This window comes from Schistocerca americana, chromosome X, assembly GCF_021461395.2.
Source record: "Schistocerca americana isolate TAMUIC-IGC-003095 chromosome X, iqSchAmer2.1, whole genome shotgun sequence".
NCBI classification, from domain to species: domain Eukaryota; kingdom Metazoa; phylum Arthropoda; class Insecta; order Orthoptera; family Acrididae; genus Schistocerca; species Schistocerca americana.
In genome coordinates this window covers 109968033-109990461 of record NC_060130.1, presented here as the reverse complement: position 1 = coordinate 109990461, position 22429 = coordinate 109968033, and the positions used below count along the sequence as shown (strand labels likewise).

At 43.5% G+C, this 22429-nt stretch overlaps 1 protein-coding gene across 1 annotated transcript in view; it reads right to left on the bottom strand.

Moving 5' to 3' along the window:
• Positions 1-19473: 19473 nt before the first annotated feature.
• Positions 19474-22429, bottom strand: part of LOC124555844 (muscarinic acetylcholine receptor DM1-like) — a 196166-nt gene continuing 193210 nt past the window's right edge. The window contains exon 3 of the mRNA XM_047129909.1: positions 19474-19579. Within this exon, the coding sequence (XP_046985865.1) occupies positions 19474-19579 (106 nt within the window). The remainder of the gene's footprint in view (positions 19580-22429) is intronic.

Genomic DNA, 22429 nt, shown 5'->3' with positions numbered 1-22429 from the left:
TTGTATCAAGTCGAATTGCTTGTTCAAAGGTCCAATCTTACACGAAACAAGAATGGAGTGAATTATCGCGTTAGTTGAAAGCCACATTCAGATATTAATGCACTATGTTCAGGAATTAATGGAATATACATAGATTCCGATACTACCAGAACACGCGGAAATCCATTTCTGAAACCGGAAATGCTTATCATCGAAATCAGAACAACTTCATATGAGAATTTATTCATATACGTTCTATCAATAATATAATTGTGGCGTGTACACGTAATAGATAATGTGTACTACAGAATCTACATTTCAAAAATCTGTCTAAAACGTATCTAGCGTTAGCAGTTAGTTCGAAATAGCTATGATTCCACTTCAGTAGGAATTTATACCTAATAAAAAAGAACAAGTGTGGTGTCACCGCCAGGCACCACACTTGCTAGATGGTAGTCTTTAAATCGGCCGCGGTCCGTTAGTATACGTCGGACCCGCGTGTCGCCACCATCAGTGATTGCAGACCGAGCGCCACCACACGGCAGGTCTAGAGAGACGTACTGGCACTCGCCCCAGTTGTACAGCCGACGTTCATAGCAATGGTTCACTGACAACTACGCTCTCATTTGCCGAGACGATAGTTAGCATAGCCTTCAGCTACATTTGCTACGACCTAGCAAGGCGCCGTATTCAATTGATATTGAGATTCTATTAATGTATCATCAAGAGCGATGTTCTACAAATGTGGATTAAAGTTAAGTATTCCAGAAGCTACGTACTTTTCTTTATAGCATTCATTACGTATCCTGTTTCAGACTTCACGCCAGCCTGCGTGAGTTTTAGCGCGTGCCTTTCGGCTTCCTCTCATTGTGTCTAGACTGTCTTGTCTAGACACAACAACAAGCTTCGTAAACACTGGAATAGGTATACTAACGTTATTTTAAACATTCACACACCCCACACACGACGTGCCAGGTGGCTGTTCTTTGCAGACGAGTGTTGGGGAAATACATGTGGAGTACTCGTCACTCTTTGTCACCAACAAAAAGGGGGCAGGGAGAGAATATGATGCTATATTCAGTTTTGCTGCTGCTCTCCTTTGCATCGTGCATCAACACAAGGAGAATCGAAAGCTTCTTCATTTGTTCGCTCCCCCGATATAATCTCAGGCTACACAACATGTACTTCTAATTTAGGTAGCTAAATAGTAAAGGCACTGGATTCGTACTCACGAGGAGAAGAGCTTATATCACCGTTTAGTCATACTGATTTGTGTTTCTCGAGATCTTCCTGTCATCAGGCTGGCATGGTTCCTTTAGTAAGGTCATGGCCGACACCAATTTTTGCCCAACTAAGAAACTGCTCTGGCTTCGACTTCGAAAATGACGGGACGTTAAACTCTAAGCCCCGGACTTTTATGAAACACGAAGTAATTCTTTTGAATAATCATCGCGCCATTTATTAAGTATATAATAGAAAGGTGTTGCTTTGTAGTGTACATGAAGTGCATACATCTACGTTTAAGGCGTCTACAACAAACGCTATGAGAGAAGCGCGCACTTCACGAGGAGGCTTACGGTTCGTCCAAGGAAGAGTTAACCACTGCTTCACTTCCTCCTACATAAATCTAACGACATGCCAATAACGCTATAATAACACGCAATTCAGTTCATTCGCTGGACTGCCTGCAAGTTATACGCACACGAGCTATTCGTGACTGGGGCGGGGGAAATATGGGTCAGTGACAGTGCCGCATGATGCTACATGCGCCTAAAATTCTAAAATGACTTGTAGAGTAAACGTAGACGTTCATATAGAATTTTGTTCACTCTTTGTATCTGTTGACGACACGTGTAACCATACAAATAGAAGATATAAAGGGAAGATCTGTCACATCATATCTAAGTCAAATCGCCATCTCTTGCTTCTTCCCTTAAATACATCATTACATTTAATTTATAGTGCATCAATAACATTTTATATATCTTATTTACTATCATTACATGAGTTATCAACAAGTTCAAACGAAATCGTATGTATACATTTCTACTTTTTTGCATATATTTATTTGTTATTTTCTTTTTTTATCTTTCGTAAAATTCTCAAAAAATGTGCTAGTAATAAAACAGACTTTGTATGATATAACATGTAAGATCACACAATGTACGACCTACTATATAACATCAGGTAACAGGTCTTTACTTGAGAAACACATAATAAATAAATAAAATCTGTTGACGATATGTAGAGCTTTATTACTTTTACTGACATTGAGGTATGCTGCTACTTCGAGATGATCGTTGTCACATGACAAGAAAAAGGAAATAACTGGCGAAGCACGACTTCATATTTCGTCCAGTATTTACGATATTATCTATAAGCAAACGAAATCGCAGACTGGCAGTAACTTAGATATTAGATTCTTGTGTTAGACGTCATGAGAGAGTCCTTAGCAAATCTCGGTACCTTAGCTGGTATTCGAGACACTAGCTCTAACTGGTGGTGAAACTGCGGGAAGCCGACTAGCAGCTGTCTTGATGGCAGCAGTGAGGCCAGCTTGTCTGTCTGGCTGTCACGCGACAACGAGCGACGTCAGCTGCCTGTGGCATCACCTGTTCCGCCCGTCTGCCCTACAAGATTCCAGCGTGCGAGTTCTGGTATTAGGCCAAAGCATACCTCACTAATCGCTATCTCGTGTTCACTCTCCAGAATTTAGTTGGAGCACCTCATTGAAGAGCCCATGACAGGAAATTTAGTTAGGAAGACATCATAAATATACCCCTCGTAATTTATTTGTAATACAAATAGCAAACATACTTAGCTATTTAGAAGGTGGTGCCGTTAGGGGAATTTGCTCGAGAAAATACGCAGTGATAATTCGAGCCGGCCGAAGTGGCCGTGCGGTTAAAGGCGCTGCAGTCTGGAACCGCAAGACCGCTACGGTCGCAGGTTCGAATCCTGCCTCGGGCATGGATGTTTGTGATGTCCTTAGGTTAGTTAGGTTTAACTAGTTCTAAGTTCTAGGGGACTAATGACCTCAGCAGTTGAGTCCCATAGTGCTCAGAGCCATTTGAACCATTTTGATAATTCGAGCTACGTTACGTAGAATGAATTGTCACAAGAAGTCGGCATCTGGCGCACGCGCCTGAGGAAACTACCCAGAGCCTACGGACGACCACCGTGTCAGACACTAAAACCTCAACCTCGAAGCTCGAGGATGTAAATGCGGCGCGGGACTCAGGTAGCAGAATTCTCATCGAGAATAAACTAATGTTTCGAGACAGAGCCATAATGCATACGACTGAAATGAACTTCACAACACATTTAGATAGAGCAGAGTGTTATATCCAGAAGATAGTGTATCTGGAAACATGTCATGATGTTCTTTATCGGTACTTAAGTCTAACGACTGATTTCAGACTCACTTGAAGCAATGCTCACTAGAGACCACCATAAGCAGTTCTGAGAAGCTAGCTTGTTCGTCGCAAAGCATGTTGTTAACTAGGTTATGAAGTTATAAAGATGCCCCCACGTCATTAATATTGCAGTAATGATCGGAGATATTACAACAAGGAATCTGGTAAGTGATAGTACGCAAACGCTTACGGTTAATAAATTTCGCCATTTTGGTACTGAAACACTTATTACTTTCGGTTGATTGATGCATTTAGAGAATTCGAGAGCTCTTAAAAACGAGCGCAGTTGCGCAGTGCGAGTCAATGTTTTAATCAAAACTTCTCGCAAAACTAGACTTAAAACTTGATGAAAGTGAAAGTAAAACCCGGTGTTCCAGCTAGATACCGGTGGTTGTGCCCGCCGGCTGGTACATGTTACGACCCAAAACACACGCCCTAAGACAGAAAACGGCCCATCACGAAGGAATTATCCAAGTGCGACGGAAATCAGTAGACGTGATGTATATGAACAGACAAACAAATGATTACAATTTCACTAAAATGGATGATTTATTCAGTAGGAAGAGCTTCAAAAACGGAGCAAGTCTATAACGCATTCGTCCACCTACGGCCCTTATGTAAGCTGTTATTCAGCTTTGCGCTGATTGACAGAATAGTTGGATGCCTCCTGAGGGACGAGCCAAATTACGTCCAATCTGCGCGATAAATCGTCAGAATCCCGAGCTGGTTGGAGGACCTGCTAATAAAGCTCCAAATGTTTTCAATTGGGGAGAGATCCGGTGACCTAGCTGAACGAGGTAGCGACGGCAAGCAGTAGAAGCTCTCACCGTGTGTGAGTTGGCAGCCTCTAACTATTATACAAGTCTGACACGGAGGGCAAAAATACGAGGTACAGAACGTCGTCGATATACCGCTGTGCCACGGATAACAACCAAAGAGGTCTGAAATGGCACCCCAGACCATCACTTCCGGTTGTCGGACGACAGTCAGGTTGGTATCCTACCACTGTCTCCAGACACGTCTTCGGCCTGGAATCTCGTTGAGTGGAGTAGAATTGTCTTCAGTGTTGAGTCCCGCTTCTAACTGAGCCCAGATGACCACCGAAGACGTGTCTGGAGACGCCAAGAGCAGCGGACCTGACTGACGTCCAGGAGTGATGGTCTGGTGTGCCAGTAGATTTCATAGCAGGACCACTTTGGTTGTCATCCGCAGCACTCTTATAGCACAGCATAACTTCCAATATATTTTACGCCCCGTTTTGTTGCCCTTGAGGGCAAGCCATCCTGGGCGTCCACATCAGCAAGATAATGCCATCTCGCACACGGTGAGAGTGCCGACTGCTTGTCTTCGTACTCCTGATCTCTCTCCTACTGAGCAAGTTTGGAGCGTTATGGGCGGGGCCCAACCAGCTCCGAATATAGACGATCTAACGGGCCAGTTGGACAGAATACGGGACGAGATCACTCAGGAGGATATCCGACAACTCTGTCAACCAATGCCGAGCCGAATAACTGCTTGCGTATGGACCAGAGATGGCCCAATGTGTTATTGACTTCCACAGTTTGCGAAGCTCTTTCTGCCACTCTCAGCAGCATTCGTGTAACCCGAGACAGAACTTTATCTAACGCTTAGCCCCAAGTGGTTCTTCAATCATTTATAAGTGTACTGTGCGTCTTTCACGCTGAATATGTTTATAAACTGATTTATCCGCTCTGAGGATTATTTCGGTTGTATTACACTTCCGGCTTTTTCAAATCGATTGTAGGGAGAAATTCTATTGGTTGTGCTTCACTCTACATTACTAGCAATCACTTGTGTTAGTCAGAGAGAGTTCCTTTAGTCAGCTGTAGTGTCAGTACTGCCAGTGTCGTCGTAACTGACGTCTACTTCCCATTTCCTGTGCATCGAGCTACGTAAATTTAAGTATTAACTGTGTTTTTCTTACTTGTCACTTCTTTTTCCGTGCGTTTTTGATTTTAGGAAGCTATAATTTTCGAGTACTTGTAATAGTGTTCCATAGATTTCGTGTTTGTTTAAAATACAGTTCAAAATGTTCAAATGTGTGTGAAATCTTATGCGACTTAACTCCTAAGGTCATCAGTCCCTATAAAATACAGTCCAGAGACAGTTAGAGATTATTTTCATTGTTTCCAACAAGAAGTGTCTAGTAACCACAGTTTAGCCGCTCCTTCAGTTAGGTCCTATAGCAGGCACACGGGGAGAAGCGTTTATTAGTGATTGGGAGCACCAATGTTATGCGGGTGATGTAACCCCTTAGGGAAATAGCGGAAATGTCGGGGAAGAAGGCCAGTGTTCACTCTGTCTGCTCGCCGGGGGGGGGTCTCATCCGAGATGTGGAGGACGCCCTGCCGGCGGCGATAGAGAGGTGCACCCGACTGCAAATTGTTGCTCATGTCGGCACCAATGACTCCTGCCTCTGGGTTCAGAGGTCATCCTCAGATCGTACAGGCGGTTGGCGGAGTTGGTGAAGGCGGGAAGCCTTTCTCGCGGGGTGGAATCTGAGCTAACTATTTGTAGTGTCGTTCCCAGAACCGATCGCGGTCCTCTGGTTTGGAGCCGAATGGAAGGCTTAAACCAGAGGCTCAGACGATTCTGCGGAGATCTGGTGTGCAAATTTCTCGACCTCCGCTATCGGGTGGAGAAATTTAGGGTCCCCCTGAATAGGTCAGGCGTGCACTATACACAGGAAGCGGCTACAAGGGTAGCGGAGTACGTGTGGAGTGCAAATGTATGTTTTTTAGGTTAGAGAATTCCCTCCTTAGGCCCGACAAGGCGCCTCCTGAGACGTGACAGGGTAGCAGTAGGCAAAACGCAATAGGGACTGACTATATTAATGTGATAATAGCTAACTGCAGGAGCGTCTATAGAAAGGTCCCAGAACTGCTCTCATTAACAAACGGCCATAATGCCCACTAGGGAGGGAAAGTTGGCTGAAGCCAGATGTAAACAGTAATGAAATTCTAAACTCAGACTGGAATGTATACCGCAGAGACAGGCTGGACAGTGAAGGGGGAGGCGTTTTTATAGCAATAAAAAGTGTAATAGTATAGAAGGAAATTGACGGAGATCCGAAATGTGAAATAATTTGTGTGAAGGTCACGGTTAAAGCAGGCTCAAACAGGGTAATTGGATGTCTCTATAGGCCCCCTGGCTCAGCAGCTGTCGTGGCAGAATACACGAAGGAAAATTTGGAAAATATTTCGAGCAGATTTGCCGACCATGTTATAGTTCTGGGCGGAGATTTTATTTACCAGATGTAGACTGGGAGGCTCAAACGTTTATAACGGGTGGCAGGGACAAAGTGCATTATCTGAAAACTACCTTGGGCAGTTAAACAGAGAACCGACTCGAGGCGATAACGTATTAGACCTTCTGGTGACAAACAGATCCGAACTTTTGAAACAGTTAACGCAGAACAGGGAATCAGCGATCATAAAGCGGTTACTCCATCGATGATTTCAGCAGTAAATAGAAATATTAAAAAAGGCAGGAAGATTTTTCTGTTTAGCAAAAGTGACAAAAAGCAGATTTCAGAGTACTTGACGGCTCAACACAAAAGTTTTGTCTCAAGTACAGATAATGTTGAGGATCAGTGGAAAAAGTTCAAAACCATTGTACAATATGGATTAGATGAGTATGTGCCAAGCAAGATCGTAAGAGATGGAAAAGAGCCACCGTAGTACAACAACCGAGGTTGAAAACTGCTGCGGAAGCAAAGGGAACTTCACAGCAAATGTAAACATAGCCAAAGCTTTGCAGCCAAACAAAAATTACACGAAATGAAACGTAGTGAGAGGAGGGCAATGCGAGAGGCGTTCAATGAATTCGAATGTAAAGTTCTGTGTACTGACTTGGCAGCAAATCCTAATAAATTCTGGTCTTATGTCAAAGCGATAGGTAGATGAAAACAAAATGTCCAGACACTCTGTGACCAAAATGGTACTGAAACAGAGGATGACAGAATAAAGGCTGAAATACCAAATGTCTTTCTCCAAAGCTGTTTCACAGAGGAAGACTACACTGTAGTTCCTTCTCCAGATTGTCGCACAGATGACAGAATGGTAGGTATCGAAATAGATGACAGAGGGATAGAAAAACAATTAAAATCGCTCAAAAGAGGAAAGGCCTCTGGACCTGATGGGATACCAGTTCGATTGTACACAGAGTACGCGAAGGAACCTGCCCCTCCCCCCCCCCCCCCCCTTCTTGCAGCGGTTGTACCGTACGTCTAGAAGAGCGTAGCGTTCCAAAAGATTGGAAAAGGGCACAGGTCACCCCGTTTTCAAGAAGGGATGTCGAACAGATGTGCAGTACTATAGACCTATATCTCTGACGTCAATTTGTTGTAGAATTTTGGAACACGTATTGTGTTCGAGTACAATTACTTTTCTGGAGACTAGAAATCTACTCTGTAGGAATCAGCATTGGTTTCGAAAAAGACGATCGTGTGAAACCCAGCTTGCGGTATTCGTCACGAGACTGAGAGGGCCATAGACACGGGTTCACAGGTAGATGCCGTGTTTCTTGACTTTCTCAAGGCGTTTGATACAGTTCCCCACAGTCGTTTAATGAACAAAATAAGGGCATATGGACTATCAGACCAGTTATGTGCTTGGACTGAATAGTTCCTAGATAACAGAACGCAGCATGCTATTCTCAATGGAGAGAAGTCTTCGGAAGTAGAGTGATTTCAGGTGTGCCGCAGGGGAGTGTCGTAGGACCGTTGCTATTCACAATATATATAAATGACTTTGTGGGTAACATCAGAAGTTCACTGAGGCTTTTTGCGGATGATGCTGTGGTATATCGAGAGGTTGTAACAATGGAAAATCGTACTGAAATGCAGGAGGATCTGCAACGAATTGATACATGGTGCATGGAATGGCAATTGAATCTCAATGTAGACAAGCGTAATGTGCTGCGAATACATAGAAAGAACGATCATTTAGTTACAATATAGCAGGTCAGCCACTGGAAGGTTTTAATTCCATAAATTATGTGGGAGTAGGCTTTGGGAGTGATCTAAAATGGAATGTTGTTGTGGTCTTCAGTCCTGCGACTGGTTTGATGCAGCTCTCCGTTCTACTCTATCCTGTGCAAGCTTCTTCATCTCCCAGTACTTACTGCAACCTACGTCCTGATGAATCTGCTTAATGTATTCATCTCTTGGTCTCCCTCTACGATTTTTACCCTCCACACTGCCCTCCAATGCTAAATTTGTAATCCCTGGATGCCTCAGAACATGTCCTACCACCTGGTCCCTTTTTCTTGTCAAGTTGTGCCACAAACTCCTCTTCTCCCCAATTCTATTCAATACCTCCTCATTAGTTATGTGATCTACCCATCTAATCTTCAACATTCTTCTGTAGTAGCACATTTCGAAAGCTTCTGTTCTCTTCTTGTCCAAACTATTTATCGTCCATGTTTCACTTCCGTATATGGCTACACTCCATACAAATACTTTCAGAAACGACTTCCTGACACTTAAATCTATACTCGATGTTAACAAATTTCTCTTCTTCAGAAACGCTTTTCTTGCCATTGCCAATCTACTTTGTATATCCTCTCTACTTCGACCATCATCAGTTATTTTGCTCCTCAAATAGCATAACTCCTTTACTACTTTAAGTGTCTCATTTCCTAATCTAATTCCCTCAGCATCACCCGACTTAATTCGACTGCATTCCATTCTCCTCGTTTTGCTTTTGTTGATGTTTATCTTATATCCTCCTTTCAAGACACTGTCGATTCCGTTCAACTGCTCTTCCAAGTCCTTTGATGTCTCTGACAGAATTAAAATGTCATCGGCGAACCTCAAAGTTTTTACTTCTTATCCATGGATTTTAATACCTACTCCGAATTTGTCTTTTGTTTCTTTTACTGCTTGCTCAATATACAGATTGAATAACATCGGGGAGAGGCTACAACCCTGTATCACTCCCTTCCCACCACTGCTTCCCTCTCATGTCCCTCTACTCTTATATCTGCCATCTGGTTTCGGTACAAATTGTAAATAACCTTTCTCTCCCTGTATTTTACCCCTGCCACCTTCCGAATTTGAAATAGAGTATTCCAGTCAACATTGTCAAAAGCTTTCTCTAAGTCTACAAATGCTAGGAACGTAGGTTTGCCTTTCCTTAATCTTTCTTCTAAGATAAGTCGTAAGGTCAGTATTACCTCACGTGTTCTAATATTTCTACAGAATCCAAACTGATCTTCCCCAAGGATGGCTTCTACTAGTTTTTCCATTCGTCTGTAAAGAATTCGCGTTAGCATTTTGCAGCTGTGGCTTATTAAACTGATTGTTCGGTAATTTCCACATCTGTCATCACCTGATTTCTTTGAGATGGGAATTATTATATCCTTCTTGAAGTCTGAGGGTATTTCGCCTGTCTCATTCATCTTGCTCACCAGATGGTAGAGTTTTGTCAGGACTGGCTCTCCCGTGGCCGTCAGTAGTTCTAATGGAATGTTGTCTACTCCCGGGGCCTTGTTTCGACTCAGGTCTTTCAGTGCTCTGTCAAACTCTTCACGCAGTATTCTATCTCCCATTTCGTCTTCACCTACATTCTCTTCCATTTCCAGAATATTGTCCTCAAGCACGTCGCCCTTGTATAGACCCTCTATATACTTCTTCCACCTTTCTGCTCTCCCTTCTTTGCTTAGAACTGGGTATCCATCTGAGCTCTTGATATTCATACAAGTGGTTCTCTTTTCTCCAAAGCTCTCTTTAATTTTCCTTTAGGCAGTATCTATCTTACCCCTAGTTAGATAAACCTCTACATCCTTACATTTGTCCTCTAGCCATCCCTGCTTAGCCATTTTGCACTTCCTGTCGATCTCATTTTTGAGACGTTTGTATTCCTTTTTGCCTGCTTCTGTTACTGCATTTTTATATTTTCTCCTTTCATCAATTAAATTCAATATTTCTTCTGTTACCCAAGAATTTCTACTAGCACTCGTCTTTTTACCTACTTGATCCTCTGTTGCCTTCACTAATTCATCCCACAGAGCTACCCATTCTTCGTCTACTGTATTTCTTTCCCCCATTTGTGACAACTGTTCCCTTATGATCTCCCTGAAACTCCGTGCAACCTCTGGTTTAATCAGTTTGTCCAGATCCCATCTCCTTAAATTCCCACCTTTTTGCAGTTTCTTCAGTTTTAATATACAGCTCATAATCAATAGATTGTGGTCAGAGTCCACATCTGCCCCTGGAAATGTCTAACAGTTTAATACCTGGTTCCTAAATCTCTGTCTTACCATTATATAATCTATCTGATGGCTTCTAGTATTTCCAGGATTTTTCCATGTTTACAACCTTCTTTCATGATTCTTGAACCAAGTGTTAGCTATGATTAAGTTATGCTCTGTGCAATATTCTACCAGACGGCTTCCTATTTCATTTCTTTCCCCCAACCCATATTCACCTACTATGTTTCCTTCTCTCCCTTTTCCTACTCTCGAATTCCAGTCACCCATGACTATTAAATTTTCGTCTCCCTTCACTACCTGAATAATTTCTTTTATCTCATTATACATTTCATCAATTTCTTCATCATCTGCAGAGCTAGTTGGCATATAAACTTGTACTACTGTAGTAGGTCTGGGCTTCGTGTCTATCTTGGCCACAATAATGCGTTCACTATGCTGTTTGTACTAGCTTACCCGCATTCCTATTTCTTTTATTCATTATTAAATCTACTCCTGCATTAACCCTATTTGATTTTGTATTTATAACCCTGTATTCACCTGACCAAAAGTCTTGTTCCTGCTGCCACCGAACTTCACTAATTCCCACTATATCTAATTTTAACCTATCCATTTCCCTTTTTAAATTTTCTAACCTACCTGCCCGATTAAGGGATCTGACATTCCACGCTCCGATCCGTAGAACGCCAGTTTTCTTTGTCCTGATAACGACATCCTCCTGAGTAGTCCCCACCCGGAGGTCAGAATGGGGGAGTATTTTACCTCCGGAACATTTTACCCAAGAGGACGGCCATCATCATTTAACCATACAGTAAAGCTGCATGCCCTCGGGAAAAATTACGCCTGTAGTTTCCCCTTCCTTTCAGCCGTTCGCAGTAACAGCACATCAAGGCCGTTTTGGTTAGTGTTACAAGGCCAGATCAGTCAATCATCCAGACTGTTGCCCCTGCAACTACTGAAAAAACTGCTGCCCCTCTTCAGGAACCACACGTTTGTCTGGCCTCTGAACAGATACCCCTCCGTTGTGGTTGCACCAACAGTACGGCTATCTGTATCACTGAGGCACGCAAGCCTCCCCACCAACGGCAAGGTCCATGGTTCATGGGGGGTAAAATGGAATGACCATATAAAATTAATCGTCGGTAAAGCAGATGCCAGACTGAGATTCATTGGAAGAATCCTAAGGAAATGCAGTCCGAAAACAAAGGAAGTAGGTTACAGTACACTTGTTTGCCCACTGCTTGAATACTGCTCATCAGTGTGGGATCCGTACCAGATAGAGTTGATAGAAGAGATAGAGAAGATCCAACGGAGAGCAGCGCGCTTCGTTACAGGATCATTTAGTAACCGCGAAAGCGTCACGGAGATGGTAAATAGACTCCAGTGGAAGAGTCTGGAAGAGAGACGCGCAGTAGCTCGGTACGGGCTTTTGTTGAAGTTTCGAGAACATGCCTTCACCGAGGAGTCAAGCAATATATTGCTCCCTCCTACGTATAGCTCGCGAAGAGACCATGAGGATAAAATCAGAGAGATTAGAGCCCACACAGAGGCATACCGACAATCTTTCTTTCCACGAACAATACGAGACTGGAATAGAAGGGAGAACCGATAGCGGTACTCAAGGTACCCTCCACCACACACCGTCAGGTGGCTTGCGGAGTATATATGTAGATGTAGATGTAGATGTAGTGATTTTTGATGCATAATTATGTTCTTACTGGTGTCCAACATCGTATTTTATCTGCATAATAGTGCGCAGAAAGTGTCACCAATAGCAGTTTGGTTCAAATGGCTCTAAGCACTATGCGACTTAACTTCTAAGGTTATCAGTCCCCTAGAACTTAGAACTACTTAAACCTAACTAACCTAAGGACATCACACACATCCATGCCGGAGGCAGGATTCGAACCTGCGACCGTAGCGATCGCGCGGTTCCCGACTGAAGTGCCTAGAACTGCTCGGCCATCCCGGCCGGTAATAGTAGTTTAGTGGCACTTTTCAGTTCAACTCTGCATGTAACCGAACGAGGTAGCGTAGCGGTAAGAGATTGGACGCCTATTCCGGAGGACAACTGTTCAAATACCAGTCCTAGCACACTGATTTAGGTTTTTACGGTTTTCGTAAATAGCTTAAGGCAAATGGATCCTTTCCCATCCTTCTCCAAGACGACAGACTCTCCCTCCGTTAATGATCTTGTTGTCGTTGTGAGGTAAAATCCTAATTTTCCTTTGGGAAACATTTCACGTAAATCATTACCAGGAGTTACATAACGGTACTCATTCTTTTCCGAAAGCTTTCGAACGACAATAAAAAGTTTATAGCTCCATCTAAGGAAGTCATAGCAATTCCTATTTCTCCACCGGGAAAGTAATCACGGGCACCAACTACAAGGCGAATTAAACATCCCTTTGCGAACCGTTGCTGGTTGAAAACCTTGTATCGATATCTCAAATAGTTTGTGAAACATTGCTGGGGTTAACGTCTTGTGTGGTACTGTGTGTAAGGAATATAATTATACGCACTGAAATGAAATGACTATACAGAGAGTAACAGGTATAAGGGCAGGTATTTTTATACGTGGTACCGTAATACGTGGGCGGAACAAATCGTAATGTCAAAAAAAAAAAAGTCAATGTAGAGTGATAAAATTGCGGGAACACATTTGTCGTAGTATCGTAGTTAGCTGATTAACACTGCAAGATCACAGGTTCATGTAAGAGCGAGATAAGCCATTGCAACTGTAAAATGCTGGTACGTCAATAACCGGTTTAACCGTAAGAATGTTTAATACAAGGATGCAAACGTGCTTGCATTGTGATGTACAGGAACCGAATGTTAGTTTATAGGATTGTGTTCGATGCCTCTTGCACTTGATCGGCCAGTACAGGGTCGGTTAATGCTGTTTCTGAATGACGCTGGAGCTGTCGTCCGATAATATCTCAAATGTGCCCGATTGGAGACAGATCTGGTGATGGAGCAGGCCAAGGCAATATGTAGACAGTTTGTAATTCACGTTCGGCTACAACATCGGTGCGTGAACGTGCGTTATTCTGTTGTAAAACACCCTCTGGAATGAAGTTCATGACTGCCAGCACAACAGGTCGAATCACCAGATTTGCAGTCATACGAAATCGTACCCCCGGCCATAACTCGAGGTGTAGCTCCTGTGTCTCCACCAAGTAGACAGGTTGGTTGCGTGCCCTCAACCGGCCTCCTGCTATCCAATAATGGCCATCACTGACACCGACGTTCTCGCTTCCCACACACGGGTTCCCGGGTTCGATTCCCGGTGGGGCCACAGATTTTCTCTGCCTCGTGATGACTGGGTGTTGTGTGCTGTCCTTAGGTTAGTTAGGTTTAAGTAGTTCTAAGTTCTAGGGGACTGATGACCATAGATGTTAAGCCCCATAGTGCTCAGAGCCATTTGAACCATTTGAACTGACACCGAGCAGAACCAGCTTTCATCAGAAAACACAACAGACCTTCACCCTGGCCTCCAGTGAGCTCTCGCTTGACACCACTGAAGTCGCGGTGGTTTAGGATCAATGGAATGTACGCTGCAGGGTGTCTGGCTCGGAGCTGTCTTTGAAGTAACCGATTTGTAACAATTCAGTGTGTTACTATGGTGCCAACTGGTCCTCAAGTTGCTGCTGCAGATGTAGTACGATGCACCAGAGCCATACGCCGAAAACGTTGGTCTTCCCTCTCGGTAGTGCCACGTGGCCGTCCGGAGCCCTGTTTTTTGCAACCATACATTCTTGTGACAACCGTTTACAGTCATGATGTACAGTGGTTATATTCCTGCCAAGTCTTTCAGCAGTATCGCTACTACATGACATTGTTCAGACTCAGTGAGGTGCTGCTAATCGCGTGTTTGTCGCCTTAAAGGCATTCTTTACTAGCACCAACTCACCACATAGTGCTGCTACCGGTCACTGTAACGCGACTGGTGTGAAATTTGAATAGACATAATCTTTCAGGTGTAGAAACAAGTCTGTCAACTTTCTTTTATGTCGCGTAAGTCCTCCTTAGTAATGTGATATTTTTCTATCAGTGTATGTACACAAATCAATGTGTTGGATGATTTCTCTCTGTGTCAGTCTTCCAACAAAGACATTTCTTAATTACTGACCGAGCGTGGTGGCGCAGTGGTTAGCACACTGGACTCGCTTTCGGGAGGACGACGGTTCAAAACCGCATTCGGCCATCCTGATTTAGGTTTTCCGTGATTTCCGTAAATCGCTTCAGAAAAATGCCGGGATGGTTCCTTTGAAAGGGCACCGCCGATTTCCTTCCCCATCCTTCCATAATCCGAGATTGCGCCCTGTCTCTAATGACCTCGTTGCCGACGGGACGTTAAACGCTAATCTCCTCACCCTCCTCCAAAATTTACTTCCTGACGTTCTTTGCACAATTATAACTCCACCACTAAGTGCACTACGCCTGCAGTATAGATTAGCCGTTTTGTAGCCACCTGTCCACTCTTCATCACCTGACGTTCTCCCCGGGGGGAAAATAAGCATTAATGGGTTGCTGTTGCCACATGTACTTGGAGGTGCTAACCAGCCTATAAACGTACTACTGCTAATAGCCACAATTATTAGTCTGCTAATCAAAAATATTGATACAGTGTTGTTGAGTACACTTTCCTCACCCACCAATAAAACTATGTGCACTTACATCTATATGATGAGGATGAAATCAGTGAACAGACACTTGGAAAAATGATATCAGGGCAAACCGTTCACCTGTGTGGAATCTGCAATGTAATTACTATGTCGTGACGGATGAAAGTTTGTGCTGTGCCACGCCCCGAAACCAGATTTCGTGTCTGGAGGCGTACACGGATACTCTAACGATTTAGGCGACTGCTCCAGAAAAGCAACAAATACAGATTCGGGTCTACCACAGAGTTTCGACTGTCTGTACATGTTTATCACTGAATGTGGGTAGCTTACGCAGGAGGTGTACTTATGTCCATATCCTAAAGCAGCTCTCAAATCAGTGGTAACCCTGTAGCAAACAGTCTAGCCACTGAAGTTGCTGTTTTGCTGTTCTTCTTTTCTTCAGCTCTTCATTTTCATATCTTCGTATCCGTTTTGCATATGCAGCGTCTACAGCTACATGACTGTTCTTCAGTTTACACTTCATAGAAGTACTTTCAGACTTTTTATCGACAGTTCCACTATCGAACAGCAGATGGGTAAAATGACAACTAAAGCTCTACGTGCGAACCCTGATTTCTCTTACAGTGTTACAATTGTAATTTCTCCCTCTGCAAGTGGGAATAAACAAAATATTTTCACATTATGTGGAGAAAGTTGGGGTTGCACTTCGTGGAAAGATCTCGGCACAATGAAAAACGCCGTTGTTTTTATAGCTGCCACCACAACTCTCGTATAATATCCGACAACTGTCTCCCCTGTTTCGCGATAATACAAAACGAGACGCCTTTCTGTGAACTTTTTCGGAGTCCACTGTTAGTCGTACGGGGTTAGAACCCCACACCGCGCAACAGTATTCCAGAAGAGGACAGACAAGAGTAGTGTCGGCAGTCTCTTCGGTAGACCTGTTGCATGTTGTAAGTATTCTGCCAGTAAAAGGCAGTCTTCGGTTCGCTTAACCCACAACATTATCTAAGTGATCGTTCCAGTTTAAGTAATACGTAATTGTAATATGCAGGAGTTCAGTTGAATTTGTGTGGTTCATCGTGAAACCGAAAATCAAGCGATTCCTTTTAGTACTCATACGGAAGACCTCACACTTTTCATTATTTAGCGTCATATGCCACTTTTCGCATCACACAGATATCTAGTCTAAACCATTTTGCAGTTGATTTAGAACTTCTGATGGCTTTATTAGACGGTAAACTACAGTATCATCTGTAAACAATCTAAGAGAGCTGCTCAGATAGTCTTCTAAATCTTTTACATAGATTAAGAACAGCAGAGCGCCTATAACACTTCCCTGACGAACCCCAGACGTCACTTCTGTTTCACTGTATGACATCGAATTAATTATTACCAAATGCGACCTTTCTGAAAGGAAATTGTTGTGTTGGCAGAAGAGCCAACACCATGTTACTAGAGGAGGCCGAAATGTACGCGTTTTAGCTCACGCAGGCTGGCGTGAGGAGGGAAGGACTATACTGACGTGAGGTCTGCAACATGGCAAGGAATTAGAATTCAGAATGCGGACGTAGCTAGTTTGATACTTAACTTTAATCCATTAATGATGAACGTCGCTCTTGACGGTACACGAGTCACAATATTATCTGTTCAGAAGGCATAGTAACTGAACAGGGCGCCTTGCTAGGTCGTAGCAAATGACGTAGCTGAAGGCTATGCTAAACTGTCGTCTCTGCAAATGAGAGCGTATGTAGTCAGTGAACCATCGCTAACAAAGTCGGCTGTACAACTGGGGCGAGTGCTAGGGAGTCTACACTAGACCTGCCGTGTGGCGACGCTCGGTCTGCAATCACTGATAGTGGGGAAACGCGGGTCCGACGTATACTAACGGACCGCGGCTGATATAAAGGCTACCACCTAGCAAGTGTTGTGGTCCCCGGACTCGCACACACTAAGTGGACTTTCGCGCGCCGGAGATCATCGCCATCAGTGTCTCGTGTGTGCCGTCGTGTTTAGTGTTCAGTGTTCACCGTCACGCTTCATCGTTCACCTGTGCCATCGACATCTTCAGTGTTAGTGCGTCGTGACAACAGTTTGTAGTGTGGATTATCGTCGAGTGTGAACGGCTCCGTGTTTGTCTTTATGTGTCTACTGTTTTATTACCCACCGCTATGTAACTTATGTGTATTCTTTCTGTTGTTTTCTCATTGTCTATTCTAAGGCTGAAGAGCAGCGTAGAATGCTGCTGACAGCCTGCCTGTTGTACAGGTTTTAAAATAACGATAAAGAAAAAATAACAAGTGTGGTGTCTGGCGGTGACACCACAGAAATCACGAATACATCGCGCAACTGAGACTATACACCGTAGGCATCAATTTGATTAAAATCTGCTTGTCGAGAACGCTATCAAAACCATTCTGCAAATCTAGAAACACAGTATCAGCTTGAGATACCTATACCAACCGACAATTTCGTTTGTAATTATCTGTCTACAACTTTATTTTTTAGAGAAAACAATATTTTTGGGATAACTACTGGTTGACAGCTTTTTCTTGAATTTAAACTACTTATTAAGAATTTTGTGAATAAACCCGTCTAAATCGCTTAATCTATTTTTTATTAATAATGTCGTTTCGGCTATTGAAATCTGCTGATCTGTAATAAAGATTAAAGAAACATAAGAACTCGAAATGTTTTTATTTATTGTTGTTGTTGTTGTTGCTGTGGTCTTCAGTCCTGAGACTGGTTTGATGCAGCTCTCCATGCTACTCTATCCTGTGCAAGCTTCTTCATCTCCCAGTACCTACTGCAACCTACATCCTTCTCAATCTGCTTAGTGTATTCATCTCTTGGTCTCCCTCTACGATTTTTACCCTCCACGCTGCCCTCCAATGCTAAATTTGTGATCCCTTGATGCCTCAAAACATGTCCTACCAATGGATCCCTTCTTCTAGTCAATTTGTGCCACAAACTTCTCTTCTCCCCAATCCTATTCAATACATCCTCATTAGTTACGTGATCTACCCACCTTATCTTCAGCATTCTTCTGTAGCACCACATTTCGAAAGCTTCTATTCTCTTCTTGTCCAAACTGGTTATCGTCCATGTTTCACTTCCATACATGGCTACACTCCACACAAATACTTTCAGAAACGACTTCCTGACACTGAAATCTATACTCGATGTTAACAAATTTCTCTTCTTCAGAAACGATTTCCTTGCCATTGCCAGTCTACATTTTATATCCTCTCTACTTCGACCATCATCCGTTATTTTACTCCCTAAATAGCAAATCTCCTTTACTACTTTAAGTGTCTCATTTCCTAATCTAATCCTCTCAGCATCACCCGATTTAATTTGACTACATTCCATTACCCTCGTTTTGCTTTTGTTGATGTTCATCTTACATCCTCCCTTAAAGACACTGTCCATTCCGTTCAACTGCTCTTCCAAGTCCTTTGCTGTCTCTGACAGAATTACAATGTCATCGGCGAACCTCAAAGTTTTTACTTCTTCTCCATGAATTTTAATACCTACTCCGAATTTTTCTTTTGTTTCCTTTACTGCTTGCTCAATATACAAATTGAATAACACTCCCTTCCCAACCACTGCTTCCCTTTCATGTCCGTCGACTCTTATAACTGCCATCTGGTTTCTGTACAAATTGTAAATAGCCTTTCGCTCCCTGTGTTTTACCCCTGCCACCTTCAGAATTTGAAAGAGAGTATTCCAGTTAACGTTGTCAAAAGCTTTCTCTAAGAGTACAAATGCTAGAAACGCAGGTTTGCCTTTTCTTAATTTTTCTTCTAAGATAAGTCGTGAGGTTAGTGTTGCCTCACGTGTTCCAACATTTCTACGGAATCCAAACTGATCTTCCCCGAGGTCCGCTTCTACCAGTTTTTCCATTCGTCTGTAATGAATTCGCGTTAGTATTTTATTTATTATCAGGCTAAAAAACGTGAAAAAGCAAAAACGTTTTAAAGAAGTCACTCACAAAAATTTAGAAGTTATAAGACAACACTCAGTGTCAGTATCAATAAAACCTGTGCCTAAGGAGACTGTCAGCTGTCAATGTGGCTCAAAAAACTTCAAAGAATTGCATTCTAATGTTAACGACTTTATAATTAGATTTTGCGTTATCTAGACGGCTTTATTCACAAAATATTTGCAGTGTTGCGGACTCATTGGAGAAGTGTATTTGTTTTATTGACAATGTGTTAGGTACTCACCGGCCGGCCCATGTAGCCGCCTTCTCCGTCGTCGGGGGCCGTGCTCGACTCGGACCGCGACCGCTTCCAGTCTTCCAGGTCGACCGCCTCGTCACTGCAACACAGCGACGCGCCTTTTGTAACAAGAGTCTGTACTCTGCAACACAGAGTGACTGCAGCCTGAAGGATTCTCACTCTACTAGTCGAGGCAGTACGAGTAGACTTACCTTATGTGTCTTCATCTACAGCTACAACTAGATCGCCGCGCAGGATAGCCACGCAGTCTTGTCGCCTTGCCACGGTTCGCGCGGTTCCCCCTGTCGGAGGTTCGAGTCCTCCCTCGGGCGTTCGTGTGTGTTGTCCTTAGCGTAAATTAGTTTAAGTTAGATTACGTAGTGTGTAAGCCTAGGGACTTACGACCTCAGCAGTTTCCAATTTACAACTACATCCATTGCAAACCGCTGTGAAGCGCATGGCAAAGGGCACGTTCCAGTGAACCAATCACGACTGGCTCGCTGGAAGAATGTTTGTTTAAACGCTTCTGTGTGCGCTGATCTTGTCCTCGAGGTCCGTACGGGGGCGATACGTAGAGTGTTATAATACAGGGTGTAACGAAGATATACGGCACAAATTTCAGAACACATTACACAGATGTAGGTGAAGAAATTACGTTGCATGAACATGGGTCTGGAAACGCTTTGTTTCCATGTTACACCTCATTTTCTCCAGTTCATTAATCGTGGGAGACACACACCAACAGAACGAACCAGCATGCAACATGCAACTCTTTCTCAGATGCGCTGACGTATCACTAGAGTACTGCGGATGGTTTCGCAGCCTTGCGTAATACGGGCACGGAGGCTCTGAACGTCTTCTGCTGGGGTTCCATACACAAGAGCTTGCAAATGCCCCAACAAATAAAAGGCCAGCGGGTTTAGGGCCGGAGAGCGTGGAGGCCAGGCAATTGGTTCATCTCTACCTATACATCTCTCACCGAATCTGTCACTTAGACGACGACGGACATTACCAATAAAATGAGGAGGTGCTCCATCGTGCATAAAGTACATTTTTTGTCGTACAGCTAAAGGCTTAAAGTCCCCATGTTCCCTGAATGATGATAAATGGCTTCAAATTTTTTCCTGTCGAGACACCTTCATCCTGGAAATCTCTCCCGGTACAAACGTTGAGAGCGCAAGTGCCGTCAGCTAATCCATATATCAATTGGTCATCTGCCTTCTCTGCATTTGTGCACACTGCCATTGCACGAGTCAAGTCTGTGATTAGCTCTACGTAGTAACCTGTGCTCTTGCAACGGTCGTACTGATCGATGGAACGGTAACAGGGACAGGTAAAACAAACCACTAGCGGTGCACAAAGTTACCTGACGTCACCCGGAGTATATGCCCCCATGGTCCTAATGCTCTGTTCTTGGAGAAAATCAGTTGTAACATGGAAACAAAGCGTTTCCAGACCAATGTCCATATAACATAATTTCTTCGTCTACGTGTGAAGGACATGTTCTACAATTTGTGCCGTACGTTTTTGTTACACCCTGTATATTCCTAAATTCATCATGAAAAGGCGGTAACGGTGAATTTGTAAGCAGGCACTTCCGGGATGGATTGTTTCTACCAGAGCGTGCTGAAAACTAATACCTCCGATTTTTTTCTGTTCTCAATATCGCTTAACGTATTAAAAGTCACGCATATTACTCAGTCGACTTTCCCGATTCGCTGACGCAAGTTACGAGCATCTGTCCCTAGAGGGCTCCGAATTGTAGCGTGTAGCCTGGCGGTGTGTAACGCAACTATGTCGTTGCGAGAAGACCAGCGTGCTGTAATTGAGTTTCGAATTCGCAGGGTTCGTCGACAGATGGAGCGTGACAATGCCAGACCACACACGAGCACTTCGACATCTGCAGCTATCTGACGCTTTGGGTTCACTGTCGTCACTCATCCTCTTTACCGTCCCGACTTGGCCCCCTCCGATTTTGATCTCATTCCAAAACTTAAAGAACACCTTCGTTGACTTCACTTTGGTAGTGATGAAATGCTGCAAGCAGAGGAGTGGTTGTGATTCCGCCAACAAATTCAAACATTCTGCAGTGATGGTATCAACAAACTCATTGGGAGAAATGTACTAGTCACCACGGAGACTATGTTGAGAAATAAATATGTAGATACAAATATTAAAAATGTAGGATGTCAATAATGTTTGTTTTATTTAAAAAGATTTGAGAGTTTTCACATGGGCAATTAGGAGACATTACTTTTCAGCACGCCCTCGTATCTTCAAACATCTGCCAGTTGAGCTCCATTAGAACACCCGTAACACTCTCCATGGTTCTAGCAAACCTCTGACCATTTGTGCTGCTCTTCTCTGTATACGTCGAATACCCATTAATAGACCTATTAGGTACGGGTCCCATACAGCCTAGAAATTTTCTAGGATCGGTCGCACGAGTGTTTTGTAAACAGTCTTCATTGTAGACTGATTGCATTTGTATAGTACTCTGCCACCTGACTTCCGACTGAACCTACACGATCGGTCAAAGTACTCCACCCAGGTATTCGTATGACTTTACCCATTACAAAAAAATGGTTCAAATGGCTCTGAGCACTATGCGACTTAACTTCTGAGGTCATCAGTCGCCTAGAACTTAGAACTAATTAAACCTAACTAACCTAAGAACATCACACGCATCCATGCCCGAGGCAGGATTCGAACCTGCGACCGTAGTGGTCGCTCGGTTCCAGATTGTAGCGCCTAGAACCGCACGGCCACTCCGGCCGGCTTACCCATTACAGGTGTGACTCGTTTATACTGTACTCACCGGATAATAGATTGTTTTTCTTTACATATGTAACAAATTGCCTTCTTACCATAATCAAGAGCAGACTGGATATTTTTGCAGCTCTTTTCAGACGGTATTTCCTTATAGAACATGGCATCGTATGCGGAAAGT